Source organism: Lissotriton vulgaris, chromosome 3_1 (assembly GCF_964263255.1).
Source record: "Lissotriton vulgaris chromosome 3_1, aLisVul1.2, whole genome shotgun sequence".
Classification (NCBI taxonomy): domain Eukaryota; kingdom Metazoa; phylum Chordata; class Amphibia; order Caudata; family Salamandridae; genus Lissotriton; species Lissotriton vulgaris.
Window position 1 is genome coordinate 1934044856 of NC_141689.1, and position 19935 is coordinate 1934064790.

At 42.9% G+C, this 19935-nt stretch overlaps 1 protein-coding gene across 2 annotated transcripts in view; it reads left to right on the plus strand.

Annotated features, from left to right (window-relative positions):
• LOC147728638 (uncharacterized) overlaps positions 1–19935 on the plus strand; it is a 360759-nt gene that overhangs the window by 254678 nt on the left and 86146 nt on the right. The window contains exons 6-7 of one of the 2 annotated variants that reach the window (XM_086962402.1): positions 16981–17078; positions 17291–17398. In XM_086962402.1, the coding sequence (XP_086818528.1) occupies positions 16981–17078; positions 17291–17398 (206 nt within the window). The remainder of the gene's footprint in view (positions 1–16980; positions 17079–17290; positions 17399–19935) is intronic. The other variant, XM_086962403.1, reaches the window with a different exon arrangement.

Genomic DNA, 19935 nt, shown 5'->3' on the forward strand with positions numbered 1-19935 from the left:
TGAGTTCTTATTAACCTTTTCACCTATCAGTCACAAAGTAACAACCATGACCATCCTCTGCTTTGAGTATGGCTGTGAAGTTTACCTATAGAACATAATACTTGCGAATTGTAGTTGACGCTGGAAGTGGAACCTCATAGTTATTATTTGCAGCTAAAATCCAACTTGCCCACACCAAAGTCTCTTCTATATATTCTGCAGGCGGGAATGGTCTAGATCATCACATGCACCATCCATGTTCTATTCAAACAAAATGGGAAAAAAAATATCCTGTCTACTGGATATTCAGCTGTGGGATATAGGGCCTGATGTGTGACTTTTTCATTTGCAAAAGGTATTCGTAGATTGCGCAACCTTTTGCGAATGGAAAGGACCTATGGTCGATTCACGGAACTCCGAATCATAGTAGCTCGCAATTCAACTTACTTCATTAACATGTGTAAGGCAGGTCGCAAATTGTGACCTATTATGATTGGCTAAAGTCACAGCGGCAGTGGCCTTCTGGGGTCAGGAGACCACCATGCCTATTATTGCTATGAAATTAAGCAATCTGGTTTGTTTTAAATGCAGCCCATTTTCCTAAAAGGAAAACAGGACATGTTAAAAAATAATAATAATAAAATAACGAAAAGTTTAGCAAACTGTAGGACAACTGCCTACTCATTAAAAACTTTTTTACCAACATTCTCAAAGGGGTAGATTTCACTGCTGAGATTTGGTGGTGAACAAAATTTAAAAAATTCACATATTGCTGGGCGTAAAATCTGGATTTTATTAAAGACACAGAGGCAAAGATTATCCCTCCACTAATTAACCCTCCCTAAGGGTTTTATCTGTTGACATTTTGTGTCTCTTTTCTTTTTCAGTATAAGATATCTACAATTGCTTAATGGAAATGGCTCGTTCGACTTCATAATTGAAGTTTGTTTTGCTGAGTTTATCTTTTTCGTTCACGGCATTAGACAAAGAAGGAAGATGGCTGTGTGCTTATGGACGATTACTATATTTGAAATGTTTCGAAGTTCTATATTCTCTTCATTGTTACTGCTGAGCTGTGGCAATAAAGAAGATTTGCATAATCTTAGCCTACGGGTCTTCAATGAAATCCAGATTTTATGGCATGACACCGAGGCCAACATTATGCAAGTTTAAAGTGAACTAAGTACGTTATCAATCACATTGATTGGTCTAAAGTAACATTTTGTAAACATACTCTCCTTTGACCAGTCAGCAGCTCTTAGAATATCTTGGAGCTCTCCACCTAACATTAAAGTTTTAGAAGCTGATGCACCCCTAAGAGAGTGTGCACCAAAAATCGAAATATCAACACCACTTTTACTCATCACTTCTTTGACCCAAGCGTGGGAGATGAAACTGCTTTGTGAAAAGATCTGTAGGAGATCAGTAGTTGTGTTTCATTTCCTCGCAAAGTTACCGTTTTCTTTTCGTATTCTTTAAGACATTTGACAACACACAAACTTTCATTCAGAGGAAAGAATGGATAAAAGATAGAGGACGACATAGTTTTGGTCCTTTTTTTAAGGTAAAAGCAAACTCCCTCAGGCTGATAGGCCCTGCTAGTAACGTCCAGAGCCTTGATATCTCACGTTCATCTGAAGGACACCAAGCAAAGTAGCACGGTAAACTTATAAGAAATACATTTGAGAGCGAGGTTAACGTTATCTCCCCAAGAGGAAATAAGTTGTAATAGGTTTCTTACGTCCCACAAGGCTGTATATTTAGGAGTTGGAGGATTGAGAACCTGCATGCTTCTCATAATCTTTTTTATCAACAGGTGTTGACCCACTGACACACCATTGATTAAGGAATGTCCTGCAACTTCTGCTTACCTACAGACATTAACAGTTCTGTAACTAAGGCCAGAAGCAAAGAGTTCCGATAGAAAATTAACTACATGAACTAAATCAGTTGAAACGTGATCGTAGTGTCGTTGAAGACACCAGCGAACCCATTTGTTCCATGCCGGTCGATATGCCTTCCTTGTTCCAGATGCCCAAGATTCAGATATGAGTTGGAAAGCATTGTGCGAAAGGCCAGGGATTTGCCATTGTCGCCTGAAACTTTCATGCCGTCAGGACTAACAGGCCTTGGTCTAAGAGAGGATGTGATTCGCCCTGAGGACCCAGGAGTAGTTGTCTGAAAGGTGGTATTAGAATTGGGAAGTCAGTGGTCATCTCCAAGATGACAGGAAACCATGCCTGAGAACCCCAGAGGGGGGTTACCACCACCATACTCTGAGGGTACCAGTGCGCGTGTAAGAGAAGGCGTGGAAGCATGACAAACGACGGGAAGGCATATGGCTTTAAGCCCGGCTAGTCCTGGAGGAAGGCATCCACCCCTGCTGCTAGAGGGTCCGGCCTTCAACTGAAAAGGTTCACCATCTGAGTGTTCACTTTATCTGCGAAAAGGTTAGTCCGGAAGGGGCCCCATTTATGTGGATTATCAAGAATATCTCCCTGTTTAACTTTCAGTTGCTGGAGTCCCTGAAATTCCTGGAGAACCAGTCCGTTAACCCATTGTTTAAAACAGGGATGTGTTCCGCTGTGACGGACATTCCCTTGTTCAAGCAATAGTCCCAGAAAACCTTTGCTATTTCGGTCAGGCCCTTTGAATGTGGTCCCCCATCTTGTTGCTGTATTTCAATGCAGACACATTGTCCATGTGTAACATTATACAGCATTTCAATGACTTCTGGGTGAAGCTTCGAACCGCAAAGGAACATGCAAGAAGTTCCAGGCAGTTGATGTGTAATTTCTTCGACACGCGGGTCCAGTGACCTCCTGTGGAAGAATCGCCACATGTGGCACCCCAACCCTCTAGACTCACATCTGATTCTAATATCAAATCTGGAGATTCCCCAAAGATGGCTTTGCCATTTCAGGCTTCTGCATTTTTCAGCCACCAAGATAGTTCTTTCCTCGAGTCTACGTCCAAGAAAGTCATCTGAGTGTAAGAGAGAGTCGATTTCAGAGCTTTCGCTTTGAGTCTCTGGAGGGCCCAGTAGTGTAAAGGGCCTGGAAAGATCGCCTGAATGGTTGAGGAGAGGAGACCCAGGATCCTGGCCAAGAGTCTCCAGGGAAAGTCTTTCAAAGAAAGAATCTTTGTGAGTTCCTTTTGGAGTTTCTTGATCTTTTCCCTTGGTAATAACAGTTCTGTGGACACTGTATTTACCATGAAGACCAGGAACTGAGTTTCCTGGCCTTGGGGTAGTGCAAGATTTCTTGACATTTATGACGAAGCCTAGATGTTCCAGAAGGCGGATAGTGAGATTTGTATGGCGAGAGACTGTCGCCTTGGACTGACGCATGATAAGGATATCGTCCAGATAAATTATTCGTCTTACACCCCTTTCCCTTAGCCAAGCTACTACCGGACGTAGGACCTTGGTGAAGCACTGAGGGGATGAGAAAAGTCCCAATGGGAGAGTTCAAAATTCCCAGAGTTTTCCCTCCCAAGTGAAGTGGAGGAAGTTCCTGTGTATGGGCCAAATTGGAATGGTCAAATAGGCGTCCTTTAAGTCTAGATGTGTTAGCACGTAGCCCGACAACACGACCTCAACATAATTTCCTACGCTGACGACACTCAGCTGATCCTCTCCCTCACCAAGGACCCTATCACCGGCAAAGCCAACCTCCACGAAGGAATGAAGGCCGTCGCCGACTGGATGAAGACCAGCTGTCTGAAGCTGAACTCGGACATGACGGAGGTCATCATCCTCGCCTCCAACCCTTCAGCCTCAGACGACTCCTGGTGGCCGACGTCACTGGGGGCAGCCCCGACACCCACCGACCATGCACCCAACCCATCCTTGACTCAATGCTCTCAATGACCAAGCAAGTCAACGCCGTCTCCTCCTCCTGCTTCAACACCTGCCGCATGCTCCGCAAAATTGCTATGCGGGAGCCCCGACCAAGCTCATCAAACGACAACAACACATCCAAAACGCCTCGGCACAACTGATCCTCAAAGTACCAAGCCACAGCCACATAACTCGTCCCCTCCCCCCCCCCCCACCCCCCCCCCCCCCCCACCACCACCTCCTGAGAAACTGCACTGGCTCCCCTTCAACAAAAGTATATACTTCAAGCTTCTAACACACTCACACAAGGCACTCCACAGGACCGGCCCAGACTACCCTAACAGACGGCTCTCCTTCTTCATCCCCAACCACCAGCTACGCTCCATCGACCTCTCACTCGCTACCGTCCCGCGCATCCGAAGAACAACCAACGGTGGGAGATCCTTCACCCACCTCGCCGCCAAGACATGGAACACCGTCCCACTGAGCATACAACAGACCCAAGACCTTCAGGAGGATACTTAAGACCTGGCTGTTCGATCAGTAGTACCCCCCCCCCCACACCCCCCACCAGCGCCTTGAGACCTTCGCGGGTATGTAGTGCACTTTACAAATGATTGATTGATTGTTAGCTAGTCCGCTTTTCTCCGGACATCTCTTAGGAGGTGTATTCCCTCCATCTTGAAGTGGGGGTAGGATACCCACCCGTTTAGACTTTTTAAGTTTTTGACAGGCCTCTGTCCCTTGTCTTTCTTCTCTACTAAGAATATATTGCTTATGAAACCTGTTTCTGAACTCTCTATTATAGCCCCTTTTGCCAGTAGATCCTTTACCTCCTGAGATTCTAGTTTTCTCTGTTCTTGAGAGAATATTATTTCGCGAGGTGCATTTGACTGCAAGGGAATGTCTGTAAATTCTATTTTGTAACCCTTCCCGGTTTCCAGATCCCACTGGTCTTGAGTTACCAAGGTCCAGTTCACAGAGGAAAGGGCTAGTCTCCCTCCCACCTTAATGGGGTATCTGAATGGTCTTTCAATATTCCTACCTGCGGAGAATCCTCTGCTTCTTCTCTCGCCTCGAAATGGTCTTCCCCTGTTACGTTGCCTCTGTGGGTAGAAGGTTTGGTTCCCGAAGATTGATGCTTGTTAAAACCTAGACCCTCGTCCCAGAAAGGGTCTTGAAGTAGACTGGCCGTGGCCGGGGAACCTGCCCCGCATTCTCCCGGCTCTTCCAAAAATTTTATCTTGGAAGACTTTTTTTATGTCACTTTGTAACTTTTGAATCGAGTTAAAGGCCCCGACATATTTAGCCATACGCGGATAAATCTTCGCCAAACAAGAGTCCCTGTGAGGTGGCTTGTCCGTCCTTGTTTTCTAGTTCAATGAGTTAAGGGTCAATTGTAAGGAGTACGCCCTTCCTGCGTTCATTGGAAATGGCAGTGTTTGCATTGCCACGGAGGCAAATGGTTTGTTGGACCCACTCACGTAACTCCTTAGGGTCAGTAGAAGTTCCACCAATATAGGCGTTTTCAGCCAGTTCGAAAATTTTGGCTAGGGGGCCAATGATGTCGAGCAGACTGTCTTGGCATGACCTTACGCCTTTGTCTATCCCTTTCCTTGGGTCCTTTGAGCCCTTTGCTATGAAAGCGAAAACCTTAGTCGAGTTCAGGGGTTAAAGCAATTTTGTCTGGAAGGTATGGGTGAGGGCATTCGGAACTCAGCCTAGATTTCACTTTTTCGGGATCTCCTTAGCATGAAACTAATATAATCGGCTACATGTTGAGATGCTAGCCACTCGGGGGATAGGGGATGTTTGATTCTTCAGAGTTTTCTAATGATTTGTCTGTCTGGACCTCGATGTCCGAGTCAAAGGATGACGAACATGAGAGATCTATCTCTGCTTCATCCTGTTCGTCACTATCCATGTGTATGGGGGCTCAGGGCCTTCTGTGATGCCCGAGCACCGTTCTGGTCTCCGCTTGAGAAGCGAGATTAATGCGCTATCCCTGATTTCTTTTTCTTTTTGGCAGTTTGGGTATGGAGCTCTGTTGCGCCTCTTTTATTTGGGGCCCTAACTGCCCCTTCTTTTGCGTCAAATGTGTGCGCAGTACTAGTGGAGGGCATGCCCTTGATAACATTTCACATTTTTTATTAATGGTTTCGTTAAATGAGTCCCTTGCTTTATCCATGGACTTAGAAACCATTGACTCTAATTTACCCTCTAGGGTAGTATCGGGGTTAAAGGACATTATAAGAAAGAGGGAGTATATTTATGTCAAAATAATTGTATGGGATTGCCCCCCTTTTTTTGGGGCGGGGGGATAGTTTAGCCTGACCGTAAGTGTAGGTAGAATAATCCCAATTTTTCTTTTTTGGGGGGGTGGGTTGTTTTTTGTCTAATTTATGCAGAAATTGTGAAGGAGGGGCGTGTCCGTGATAAAATTGCTCCTGGTCGAGTGCCGATCGGGTTTGAGAGCAGCAACTGCCAAATGTTGAGTGCTGTAACCAAGTACGTCTCTTGCGTGCGTAGTCGTTCCTAAGGTGCTTTTGTTAAATGCTTGACCCTGCGCAGTACGATACTGAAAGCGCACAGCGGGGGGGGGGGGGAGGAAGAGTTTACAGCGTCTCCAGGTCTCGTGGAGGGACTCCAGAGTTTGAAACCTGTATGCCCTGCAGCGCTCAGAGCGCTTGTAGGGGACCGGAGTACGGACGCATTTCAACTTGTGTGTCTGTCGCACTCGGGGTGTTGCCAGGCAACGAGAATGTGTTGCATCGTTTGAAAGGCACAAAGTGAGGGGGAAATCAATTTATTTCATGCTCTGGCAATGTCCTGGGGGGGGGGGGGGGGGGGCAGGGGGGGGCAGAGCAAAGCCGGGAAGGGAGGGCCAGAAGCGTTTAGGGGGTTGGTAAAACCCGAGAGAAAGTATGAGACGCATTAGAGTTGAAAAGAATGACATTATAGTAATAAAGAGAAAAAAAGGGCATTTGAATCAATAAAGATAGAAACAATCGCATGATAAGGTCAATTTGACCCAGCTATGCGATAAGAAGCCAAAATCAAGTAAACGCACGCACTGAATAAGCACGATTGAAAGAGGGTACTTACCTGTGTGAGCAGCCGCAACAAAGAAGGAAGATGGCTGTGCTCGTGGACTATGTACTATATTTGGAATGTTTCGAAGTTCTATATTCTCTTCATTGTTACTGCTGAGCTGTGGCAATAAAGAAGATTTGAATAATGTTGGCCTCCATGTCATGCCATAAAATTCCAAGGCAGTAATTGAATTTTTATAGGATGTATTAATTAGAGACGGATTCTACAGATTGATGGTTCAGGCAATACAATGCAGCTTATGTCACTTAAGTTGAAGACTCTCAAAACAAGTAGTATAGGACATCTAAAAAGCTAGCCGTATGTTATGTTGCTCTTGTTAGTATTGTATGTGTTACTTTAAGGCTCGTGGTGTTAGAGCTTAGAACTGTACTGTGTATGTGTGTTCCAGGTAGACAGGCAGTTATTGACTGACTGCGGATCCTTCCATTTGTGTTCCTGGCACTACCTGTTCTTTCATTACTCAACTTAATAAAGATACTTAAGTAATCCAGCTGTGTGGTTACTTAACAAGTTGCGACAAGGAAAAACGTGGATGATGAAGCTAACCTATGGATTTTGACTATTCGACGGAACTCGGAAACGGAAAAAAAAAACGGAACTTTTGGAAATATTATCGTACCGATTTTATCACTATCTCCATTGCGCGCTGTTCATAGCACTCACAAGGTAGGAAAAACAAATCCTTGTCATTTTTTTTTTAACTTATTGGGTCAATTGAACTGACCTGCATCATTTGAAGTCTGCCGTGAGCGCGAGTGTCAACAGCATTCAGCGCGAGTGTTGCCAGCCATCGCATCGTAAACACAAAGACGTCAACGTGCGTGATGATGTCATTGCGCATGGTCATGTAGCGTGACCTTTGCGTGGCGGCCATTTTATGTGGAGAAATCGGTACTAGATACATCGGTGATTTTAAAAGGAAAGAGAACACGATCTTTTGTGAACTGAAATCGTGATTATTAAGAAAACACGATATTCAGCGAAAAGAATATACATGATAAACGGAAAGAACAGGTGAGGAAGTCGGGACACTTTTAAAAAAAATAATAATAATATTAATAACATTTTTTTTTTTTACGTGTGAATTTAGCAAGAAGGTCTAAAGACTTGTTTATGTTAGAAGCACATTTTATGGACAGTGGTGATCAGACTAGGGCTGAGGTTGAAGAGGATATGGCTCAACAGAATTTTACCATAAGTCCTCCACAGCCTTTCTGGTCCACAGGATCGCAACCGGAGATCAAATGGGTAGAATGGAAGGAATATTTTACTAATTACATTTGTGCTATCGATAAAGCAGGGAAAATGAAGGCTGAACAGAAGAAGAGAATATTATTGCATTCACTTGGTCCTAAAGGTTTAAAAACGTTTTCACGTATGCAAAAGGTTGTGAATGCAGATTTGAGTGACTTTGAAAATGCCTTGAATGAAATGGACAGATATTTTGCACCTAAGGTGTGTATTGGTGTAATAAGACATAAATTCTTCCAGAGGAAGCAAAAGAAGGAAGAATTAGTAGATGAGTGGCTGGATGATTTGAAGAAATTGGCAATTGACTGCAAATTTGGTAACCTACATGATGATCTTATCCGGGACCAACTGGTCATTCACAATGACAATTCACCTATACAAGATCGGTTATGGGTGAATGGAGACGCACCTTTAGATGACGTACTTGCCATTATGAGGAAATCTGAAATGTCGGGTAGATGTGCCAATGTGGTTAAAGAAACGGAGAAGGATTCTGAAAAAACAGCATCAGCAGTATTTAAAATCCAGAGTGTTTCAAAGAACACAAACAGACAATTCCAAGGGAAAGCAACTAGCCTACCATTTAAGAGTCAAGGAAGAGATAGGAATGCAGAGGAAAGGAGGTGTTATCGTTGTGACAGCCGGGAGCATTTGGCTTTCAGCAAGATGTGTCCTGCTTTGAAGAAGAAGTGTGGCATATGTGGATTAGTTGGACATTTTAGCAAGATGTGTCGCAGACGTAGTAACGTTAAATGTATTTGGAGTGAGGAATTGGATGCAGGAGAGAGTGATGGTGATGATGATGAGTGCATAAAGAATATAAGAGGGAACTATATGCTTAATATCAGCGATGAGGCAATGGAAGGGAAACCAATGTGTGATGTGTCTCTGGGGGGTGTAACGGTTAAGGTGTATGCAGATGCTGGATCCCCATATTCCATTGTAAACGAAGAAGAGTGGAAGAAGAAATTCGTACACAAAATAGGGGATCATTTGAATGCATCTGATGTGAGGCCAGTGGGTTACACGGGTGAGAGGATACATTTGTTAGGATTCAGATGGCTCTCTCTTCTTTTTAAAGGAAGAATGACAAGAGGAAAATTATATATAGCAAAGAAGGGGCCATCTGTGCTAGGATGGTATGACCAGAAAAACCTTCATATCATTCTAGATCCAAATAGTAAAGAGAAAGTGCTGGTACTAGATGAGTGCAGTAAAATAGAGGATGTTTTGAAGGATAAGTTTGCCAGTGTTGTGAGTCAAAAGTTGGGGAAATTGAAAGGGTTTGAGCACAGGATTATGCTTAAATGAGACGCTCAGCCAAAAGTGCACAAGGTCAGACCCATTCCAATGTTAATAAGGGAGGAAGTGAAGAAAGAAATTCAAGGTCTTTTGTCTAAGGGGGTCATTGAGGATGTGGACACGTCAGAATGGATTTCTCCGATTGTGGTCGCGAGGAAGCCCAACGGAAAAATGTGTTTGTGCATTGATTTACGCCATCTGAATAAAAACATTGTCATAGAAAGGTTCCCTTTACCAAAAATAAATGAGATGGTTTCATCTTTAAGAGGGGCAACATGGTTCTCAACGATTAACCTCTCTGCTGCCTATCATCAGGTAGTTTTGGAACCAGAATCAAGATATCTGACGGCGTTCATCACGCCATTCGGATGTTATCAGTTTAGGAGAATGCCATTTTGCTTGGCATCAGCTGCAGCTGTTTTTCAGCGATTGATGCACAAGTTATTTGGTGAAATAGAGGGTGTATGTTTTTTCCAGGATGATGTTCTTATTACTGGAACTAACAAGGAGGATCATGACGCTAAGTTGACGAGGGTGTTTGAAATTTTAAGCACAGCTGATTTGACAGTGGAATTAACAAAATGTAAATTTGGAGAGAGGAGTGTTTCTTACCTTGGTCATGTGATTAGTGAGGATGGTGTCAGACCTAAGGTGTCTTTGGTTGAAAATATCTTGGCTGCGCCAGCCCCGAAATCTAAAGAAGAGATCACATCATTTTTAGGGATGGCGGAATATTGCGCAAAATTCATTAATAATTTTGCTTCGAAAGTTTATAACATCAGATCATTGCTTAAGAAGAATGCGAGATTTGAATGGACCAAGCAATGTGAAAGGGAGTTTGTAGAGATTAAGATGGATTTGCAGAAAGTGAGTTCACTTTCAAGTTTCGACCCTAATTTGGATTGTTTGCTGACTACGGACGCAAGTGATAAGGGTTTGGGTGCAGTACTTTCGCAGGTTGGAGGCGATGGGAAAGAAAGGATTATTTTGTTTGCATCCAGGGCTTTGTCACCAGCTGAAGGTAGATATCCCATCATAGAAAGAGAGGCGCTGGCTTGTGCTTGGGCTCTAGAGCATTTTCGTGCTTTTGTATGGGGCAAGATGGTACATATTCGAACGGACCACAAACCATTGGTCCATATCTTGTCTACAGAAGGGACTGCTACTGCATCAGCCAGACTTGCAAGAATTTCAATGCGTATGAAAGAGTATATTTACAAGTTGAGTTACATGCCAGGTAGGGATAACGTAGTGGCGAATTGTTTATCCAGGTTACCTACGCCTCTGGAGGAATGTGTAGATGATCCGTGGGGAAGTTTCAGTGTGGCTTTGGTTCAGGATTCTGGTGTTCCTGCTATTAGTAAGGAGTATTGGGCTAGAGAGCATGGTAAAGATAAGATTTTGGTTGATGTCTCTAAGTTTATTTGTGATGGTTGGCCTAAGGAAAGGTTTATTGCTGATGGTTTGAGACCATTTTGGGAAGTACGTTTGGAGTTGTCCTTTGAAAAAGATGTGTTACTGAGGGGAGACAGAATTATTCCTCCGGTGAGTTTAAGGAAAAGGATTATACAAATGTGTCACGAAGGACATTTTGGGATAGTCAGGACTAAGGTAGCTGTCAAAAAGTTGTTTTGGTGGCCCAAAATCGATAAGGAGGTAGAAGATTTTGTGAGAGCATGTTTGGTTTGTACTTCAGCTGACAAGTCTTTAAGGACTTTGAAACCTGTGATGAGTGAGGGATTAATTCCCAGTTTTCCCTGGGAGACAGTTGCTGTGGACATTTTTGGTCCAGTGGGGGAACTCGGAGAGTACGGATTAGTTGCCATTGATCTTTTTTCGAAATGGCCGGTGGTTAAATTTGTGGAGAAGGTAGATACCCAAACTGTTCTTAAGTTTTTGGACAAGATTTTTACAATGGAAGGGTTGCCAGTAAACATTTTAACGGACAATGGTGTGCAATTTTTGTCGAATTTGGTTCAGGATTATTTTGGAAGGTGCGGAATTAAACATAAAACCACAGCTCTGTACAATCCAAGTGGTAACGGCACTGTGGTGAGTAATTAAGGGAATTTTGCAAGCTGCTATTAATAAGAAGTTGGATTGGAAGGTGCAAATACAGAAGGCGGTATGGTCTTACAGGGTTACTGTGCATAATAGTACAGGGTTATCCCCTTTTGTGATTTTGAGAGGCAGGTCTCCAAGGTGTAAGTTTAGCCCGGGATGGATGTTTGAAGGTAAACTGGAAAAGTGGTCCATGGATGAGGTAAAGAGGAATTTGGAAAATGCGCATTCTAAGAGCAAAGAATATTATGACAAACATCATGGTACTAAAGATACCCAGGTTAAGGTTGGAGATTGGATTTGTGTTAAGAAGCCTTTTAGGGTTCAGGAGGGTGAGAACAAGTTTGATGTGGCTAAACAGGTGGTTGAAGTTTTTAGGAACTCGGTTAAATTGGATGATGGGAAAGTGTGGAATCTCAAGGATGTTGCATTTGATATCAGCCTGGACCATGATAGAGTAGAGTCTAGAAATGGTGTAGCAAAGGATTTTGATTGGGTGGAGGATTATTTCGAAAATAGTGATTTGCAGTCTCGTTTGGCTTTGGAGAAGAAGCATGGTGTACAGTCTCAAAGTGGTCCTTGTAATGTGGATGTCTCGGCTGTGCCTTCTCAATTAAGGGAAGGGGAAGGGTCGGTGGATGAGTTGGTGGTGGATGGTGATGTGAATAAAGGTTTGGTGGATGGTGCTTGTGACACTGACGAAAATATGCAGTCAGGTTTTGTGAAGGATACTGTTTGCACTAAGAGGAAAAGGATGTTACCTTTGTGGTTGAATGAATATGTCACGTGAGTTTTTATTGGATGGTGTCCAATGTGTTTTTATGCTTTCATTATTGTTCTATTGTTTTTTTTATTTTGTTATATTTTGTAAGGGGGGGGATGTGTTATGTTGCTCTTGTTAGTATTGTATGTGTTACTTTAAGGCTCGTGGTGTTAGAGCTTAGAACTGTACTGTGTATGTGTGTTCCAGGTAGACAGGCAGTTATTGACTGACTGCGGATCCTTCCAGTTGTGTTCCTGGCACTACCTGTTCTTTCATTACTCAACTTAATAAAGATACTTAAGTAATCCAGCTGTGTGGTTACTTAACACCGTATCATCTTTTGACCAATGGTCTTGTCGAGTGCTTGGACAGAATTTTGGGAGAATGCGTTTATTGTACTTTACTGCATAACTGTTTCGTTTTAAATGCATGTGAGAGTTATGCTCAGCCTTTACAGGACCACACCCACTCATCTACCAATGTGTCACATTTTGAATTCTTGAGGGGCAGAAAACCAGCCACTGAAGTCTTACTGGGTGTCTAGGTGGGCTAAACAGGATGTATCTGTTTTGGCCCTTGATTCAGTTGTCAGAGAAAATGTCAAGAATACCCAGATTAAACAAAACTGTGTTATGATGAGAGGAATAAGGTTAAGCACTAACTCTTTGCTGAATGTGATGTAGTTCGTGGTAGTAAATGAAGCTTGGTAAGAAAGGGTGAAAGCAAATTTGGTAAACCAATAGTGGTCAATAACGTTGGTGGGAATGCTGTCCGAGTGGCTGGTTGTCACTGAGAGAATATTGTGACGGTTGTGAATGTTACTGCAGGTGAGGTGCAGCATAGTCAGACGAACGATGAGGATAACACAGCTCATGATTTGCATTCCTTCCGCAGTCACTGAGCGTCCCATGAGATCTAGTAAGTCATAATCTCTGTAAAATAATATTTCCTTTATATTGCCCTTGATTATTGAATGTCTGAAGGTCATTGTATTACTTTTCCAGAATCTGATGCCTACATGTGAGGCTTTTATGTTATCAAGCTTCAACGTTACAGGAGCACGGTCTGACAATACCTCTTCATCTGTTGAAGAAGATAAGACTATGTTGCAGATACTGTTGGTGAGAAGGTAGAAACATATTCTAGGGTGGCTTATGGCTGTTTGAGTAGAACGTGAAATCAATCTCCTCGCTGTTTTGAGTCCACCACATGCCTGTCAACCAATATCCTGCAACCCTACAAGCAGTAAAGGTTTCAGTTGGCAGTGTGTCGTGCTTTCAGAGTAGCCAATCGTAGGGTAGAGTGAGGTATTGAAGTCCACTTTGTGCCACACCTCCATTAACATGTTTGGAATTGATCTGTGTAAAAGGTTTTGTAATGAGCAGCACTCAAACGCTTCATGCCAAAGATGTTACCCTTTTTTGTAGGTGCAGCAACCTCCCAACGGAGCACCTTACAAGAGCTCCACTGTTGGGGGTCCTCTTAGAATTGTTTCAAGACTGGGTCGTAATTGGCTCTCCTTGCCTCCGTGCCCAAGGTCCACCTGTGGCAATATCGTGGCGAGGCTCCAGGCTGATGGAAATAGCCTTTGCAGGCTGGGAGCAACCCTGCAAAAGGTGCTCCAGGTTTTCTTGATATTTGTGTGTTCAATCCTCTGCTAAAATTGTGTCCTCTGCTTAATGGACTGCTACTCCGTCTGGGCACTGAAGCTGCCTTCACTGTTGCACTCCTGGGCTAGGAGTACAGTGCAGTCAGCTCCGTTGTGAACTTCCATTTCTCTCAGAACTTGGTTAAAATGTATTGAAGGCCGTTAGGCAGGGTTCAGGAACAGGTTCCCATTTGGTTTGTAACCCTAATGAACCCTTGGGTGGAGTGCACCGAAGACTCATCCGTCCAGATCCTTATCCAGGTGTTATCACAACTTTTCAAGTTACTGTTATCATTTCAGTGCCATCAAATGATTTACATCCAAACTCATCTGCACCAGCCACACATGGAGACCTTCATGATCGGATAGATAAATAAAACGACCTCCAGTGAATGCAGACTGACCTTACAGTCAGAACTAGGTGGCAACTAAATCGGACAACTCCAGTTAGCCAATTCCCTTGCTGGATAGCTTTTAAAAGTAAGTGCTTGCTTAAAGGATGCAACAAAGAAAATGACCCCCCTTGCGGATAATTTCACTCACAAGACATGTTTAATCTTCACTTCTCTCCATTTATCTTGGACATTCCTCCTACTTACTTATTGCACCTTGAGTAGACCTAGTGATGCTGGATCATTACGCTTCGGTCTCCTGCAGATAAAAGCAAGACTGGCTATTCCTTTTGTGAACGCTAACTAGTCTGATGTGCCGATAATCAGTTCTCTTCTGTCATATCAACTTTTGCTTGCCACTCCCATAAAAAAAAATGATCGTCACAGCACGTTTGATCTCTGAAAAGAGCTAAAGTCCTAAGTGACCTAATCACTCGGATTGATAACTCTTCAACGCATTTCTTTTCGGGAGTGGCGATCTGGTGGTTGCGAGACCCTAGCGGACCTCTACCCGAACGACACCTTTGTGTCCTTTGAAGGTGACATGGAGTCCTTTGGGCTGAGTGAGGGACAATACCTCCATTACGGTAGTCTCCAGGATGTGGCCAGGATCACATGGCCCCAGTTCCCGGAAGCGCCTCCGCTTACTAATACCCTTGGCATCATCATGTCCTGTTGGAGAGGTAGACGCCTGATCTCCCTCCTCTACTCCGCTATGCGCCGGGATTCAAACCCACCTGGGTGGCCTGGGAGACAGACCTAGGAGTAGAATTGGAGCCTGCACAAAGAAAGCGGATTGGGCTGTTGACCCACAAGGTCTCCTGCAATGCACGTTTTCAACTTATACACTTTAATTTTGTCCACCGCACATACATGACACCGGTCTCCCTCCATCGTATATCGGCAGATAGGCGCCACAATTGTCCTAGATGCGGAGTGAGAATGGCGGGCTTCCTGCACTTGGCGTGGGAATGTCCTCTTATCCAGGAATTTTGGCGCAAGGTGGTGAGGTATATTGTCCAGGCTACGCGACTTAGGCTTCTGCTAGACCCACTCCAATGTCTGCTCGCACTGGTGCCCAAACCCAAAAACAAGAGACTATCTTATAAGTTCCTGCAACTCCTACTAGTTTTGGCGAGGAGACGAGTGGCTATCACTTGGATGGGTCAAAGGGCGCCGGAGATTTCCCTATGGCTGAGGGACGCGAGGGAATGGGCTTTGGCCGAAGAGACCCATATGCAACGCACCCGTAGAGATGGAAAGTTGCAAGATGATCTACTTGCTTGGAGGATGCTGTGCATGGAGGGCCTGGCGGAGGATGACTCAGATGCCACCAGTGCTGAGTTGTTTTCTTCTGATGCCTCGGAGCCTGAATGTGAAGGGCAGAGTACTGGAGGGGAGGGCCGTGGGACCGTGTAGGTGTCCTCTGTTGCCAATTTACGGTACCTCAATATGTATGTAGGCATATAGCTGAGATTCCCATAGGTCCATGTAGCCTTAAATTGACTAGGCCTTCGCTGGCCCTCACACAAATGTCCTACTCTATTGGATCAGTACTAGCGATGCCATTCTAGGGGTAAATTGTTGTTTTTAGACTGTTATGTAATATATGAATGTGACGTGATAATAAATGGCGAAGACATTGATACCTTTCCTATCCTTGGAGCGCAAATGCAGATTTCTCCTTTGTTAAACATGCCCTGATCCTACGCCGCCCAGCCTCCGGGATGTGGGCCATACATGGCTGTGTAGTGTCATTGGAACTGCATACTCTTGCTGATTGCATATCAATAGTGTTAATGTCGATATGCTTTGTGCCTTACTTTTTCTATGACTTCGCTACAATAAAAATATGTTTAAAAAAAAAACTCTTCAACGCATTTACTAATGGAATTGTCAACACCATGGATTGCTGCTCAGACCTTTACATTTGTTTACAAAACAGATCCATTCCAAAGGTCACATCATCAACATCATGTGGTCAGTGATTGCTGAACTTCAAATCATATTATCAACACTTATCACAACCAGTTCACATACTGGTTTACTTAATACATGTGCTCTGTAATACGCCAATATGAGAACCTAAAAATATTTGGATTGCATTTTTTCCTAATCGTATTCCTTACCTCTTGTATAGAAGTGGAAACGCATCCATTTCTTTATAAGTGCCTTACATCCTGTGCCGTTGTGAAACTTCAGGGAAAGTACATGGAAAGCAAAGTTATCTTACCTGTCTACCAACTAGTCCCACACAAGGTTCTCTGAATCACTACATCAGTAATTAAGATGAAGTTGATATCCACTAAAATGAACCGAAGTATAGGGCCCTAAAGAAAAGATGGATTAAACTCCAGTGACATGCATCAGAGTCCATCCTAAAATGTCTTTGACGTCCTGTAAGAAAAACGTTCTTCTGAGCTTGGGTTTATTGCTTATTGGGAGGCTGGTGGGGCAAAGAAAGCACAGCCAGTTTAGTGGCTCACTCTTCAACAATGTTGCCATCCAATACTGAACAGGTCATTTTAGACAAACGTTGATAGATGCAAGCATATTTTGAATGTCATCGATACTGATCAATTTCAGTCATTTGAGATTCATAGCTCTTTTTTTTGCATTTGTATTTTAGATCCTTTTTCCAAGAAACAAGATTCCAATAAAAAGTTTACATTTAAAACCTCAACGAAACGCTGGAAAGAAAACATTGATGTCTCTGAGAAGTTTTGTGTAAGTTACTTTGATTGTTTTAGTTATTACGTAGCTCAGCATTCTTCTCTGGCTATTTGTTTTAAATGCAATGCAAGGTTCACTTTCTAGCCTCAATATATGTTGGATGGGGTATTTGGTTGGCTCTGGCGGTCCATATTTCTTGCTTCTTATTTCAGTATTTCGGTGTAAAAACTGCTGATTTTTTTTACTTAATTAATGCACTTTTCCAGCCTGTACCAGGACAGGATACATATGTGGAAAAAGGTTGCATCCATACAATTTCGCTTCGTCATATGTCCATATCAGAAATGCGTAGATATCAAGGAGTGAGTCATGAGGTAAGAATCGTCCATTCATTTATATTTACCTTTACTAAAGAGGTGCTGGTGTAACCCTACAAGCTTAGTTTTCTTATGTAGAAAGGGAAAAAACATCACCTTTTATATTCCCTATATCAATCAAGGCCTGTCTTTTGACTGCCCTTCAGTGAGTATCCAGACGAATGGTGGAATGAACAGACAGCAAAAAAATTCTGGAACCCTGCTTCTAGTTCATATATTTTTTGAAGGTTTTGAGAACAGGATGCACAGTCTCTACTTAGTTTACTGGATTGTTGTTGGCATTACTTGTATGCTTCCACCGGTAATAAATCTATTCATTCTACTTTTGGTCAACTGGGCTGTTTTTCCAGAATTTTGATTTCAATGAGTCAAAAAATATTAAAATGTGTATCGCTTCAACGATGCGTCTGCTTTGTCCAGGACTGTTCTCTGAACTCACCCTAAGATTTTCCCCCACTGGTTCCTTTACTTTAGTTTTTGTGTAGGATTTTCCTTAGAGCCTACATGTTTTTCTGCATGTGTTTACATACCCTTGCATGATTCTTGAGCTGTTAAGGGTCAGGATGCACCTTATCGTTTATTTCCTCTGATGTTATGCGTTAGAATGCTAATCTGAATAATGGGAGGTTATATTATGTTACCGGGATTTATTAAGTGCATGTACACCAATCGTTTTCTTGGTGCTAGAGTAAGATGGAACTGGTCACAATGACCAGGCACTGTACACCTGTCTGAATAACTAAATTTTCCGGGATTGTCTAAATTTCTTGTAGCTTGGGGCGGTTCTGATCTCAAGAGGAATAGAGTTCCAGATACAGGGGGCAATGACTGAGATTTTAGAGCAAGCATGTCAAACTCAAAGGCTAACACGGGCCAAATAAACAAGGTTTAAGTTTGTGTGGGCCACAAAAAAACAAAAAACCTAATTTTAATAGAGACGTAAGTGCATTTCGAAAAATACAGTATAAAAACAGAACAACGATAAAATTAATGTTTTCTTCTTGAGAATTGGCATCTCTTCTCTGCTACTATCTTTACTACTTCGGGGGAAATATTGTTCACAGTGATTATTTTCAAAACTCACCCGAGGTGAATATCGGTAATTCTGGATCTGACAAGAGACTTATTTCCTTTCATAATTGTAAATAACTGTTCGCACTGATCAGTACTTCCAAACATGGAAATAATTTCATTTGCAAATTTTCGAGTATTTTCAAAACTGACTGGCAAATATTTGAAAAAATCAGGCATGCCAACTTTACTGAATTTTGCATTCAAATCTGAATCGCACTGGATCTTAATTACCTCCATTTGCATATGATTAGATACTGATTCTATATATATATGTATGTATGTATTAAGAACATTAAAGAAAACTTGGGTTCCAACGATTAAATTCTGCAAACCTTTTTTCAAATTCAGTTCTAAGGCTTAAAAACTTTTTTGCGTATTTTTGATATGATGCAGTTGCACCTAAACTTGATTTTTTCATGTTGCATGTCGGAAAGTGTATTATATCTTCATTTTTCAACTGCTTTTCTCAAAGAACCAGCTTACATTTGAATGCTTTAACTTGGTCTCACATGTTCGTAATGATCTGATCTTTTCCTTGCAGTTTTACATTTAAATCGTATAAGTATTTTGTTATATCAACCATGAAGGATAAATCTTGTAACCATACTCGATCAGAAAACAAGTTTGTGTCTTGATTTTTAGTTATTAAAAAAGACATATTTCTTCTTGCAAGTACCAGAATTGTTAAGAACCTTGGAGCAGGATAGCCAATGTACCTCGGTATAGTAGGATAAATCGCAATATTTGCTTTCTAATTCTATGTCAGGACCGGAGGCTTCAGATTATGCTATTTCTTCCTTCGCTTTATTAACATAAAGAAACCACAGCAGCTTAGGAAAAGATATAATAAGAACAAAAAATGCTTTTAACATAAAGCATTAACGTAATGTTCAACAAAAAAATCAACAACAACTCCCAAGAGTCTCTTTGTCATAATCATAGTCCACAGTCCTTTGTCACTGTTCATCATCCCTATATAACCGGACTTCCCATCATCTTCCTCCTCTTTCTTCGCTGCTCCCGCAGCCAGATAAGTGTTTTTCTATTTTGTCTTCTTTATTGTACTTGATTGTCTTGCGGTCTTTGGGGACTCCTTGTGTGGTTTATTCCCTTTCAGAGTCCCCTAGTTGCGGGAACGTTCTTCGTTCCTACGCGACCTTATTCCCACTCGTGTGCGGTGTGTACATAGACCGCAAGGGGGCGGCCTGTCGTCTCGCCGACCCTCCGGCGCGCCTCCGCAATATGAGGAGCCGCGCCGTGGGGTCTGCTTGCGCAGGGGCCGACCCTCGCGTACCCCTCTGACACCTGGTGATCCGGGTCTGTACTTTCACAATTTTGACGCCCTCTGGGGCCTGTATGGCGGTTTCGACCGCGTGGATCGCCTTCGGGCGAGATCTGTGCACCTCTTTAACAGTGTGTGGCCTAGCGCGCTTGAGGGGTACATAGACCCGGTCCCGGCG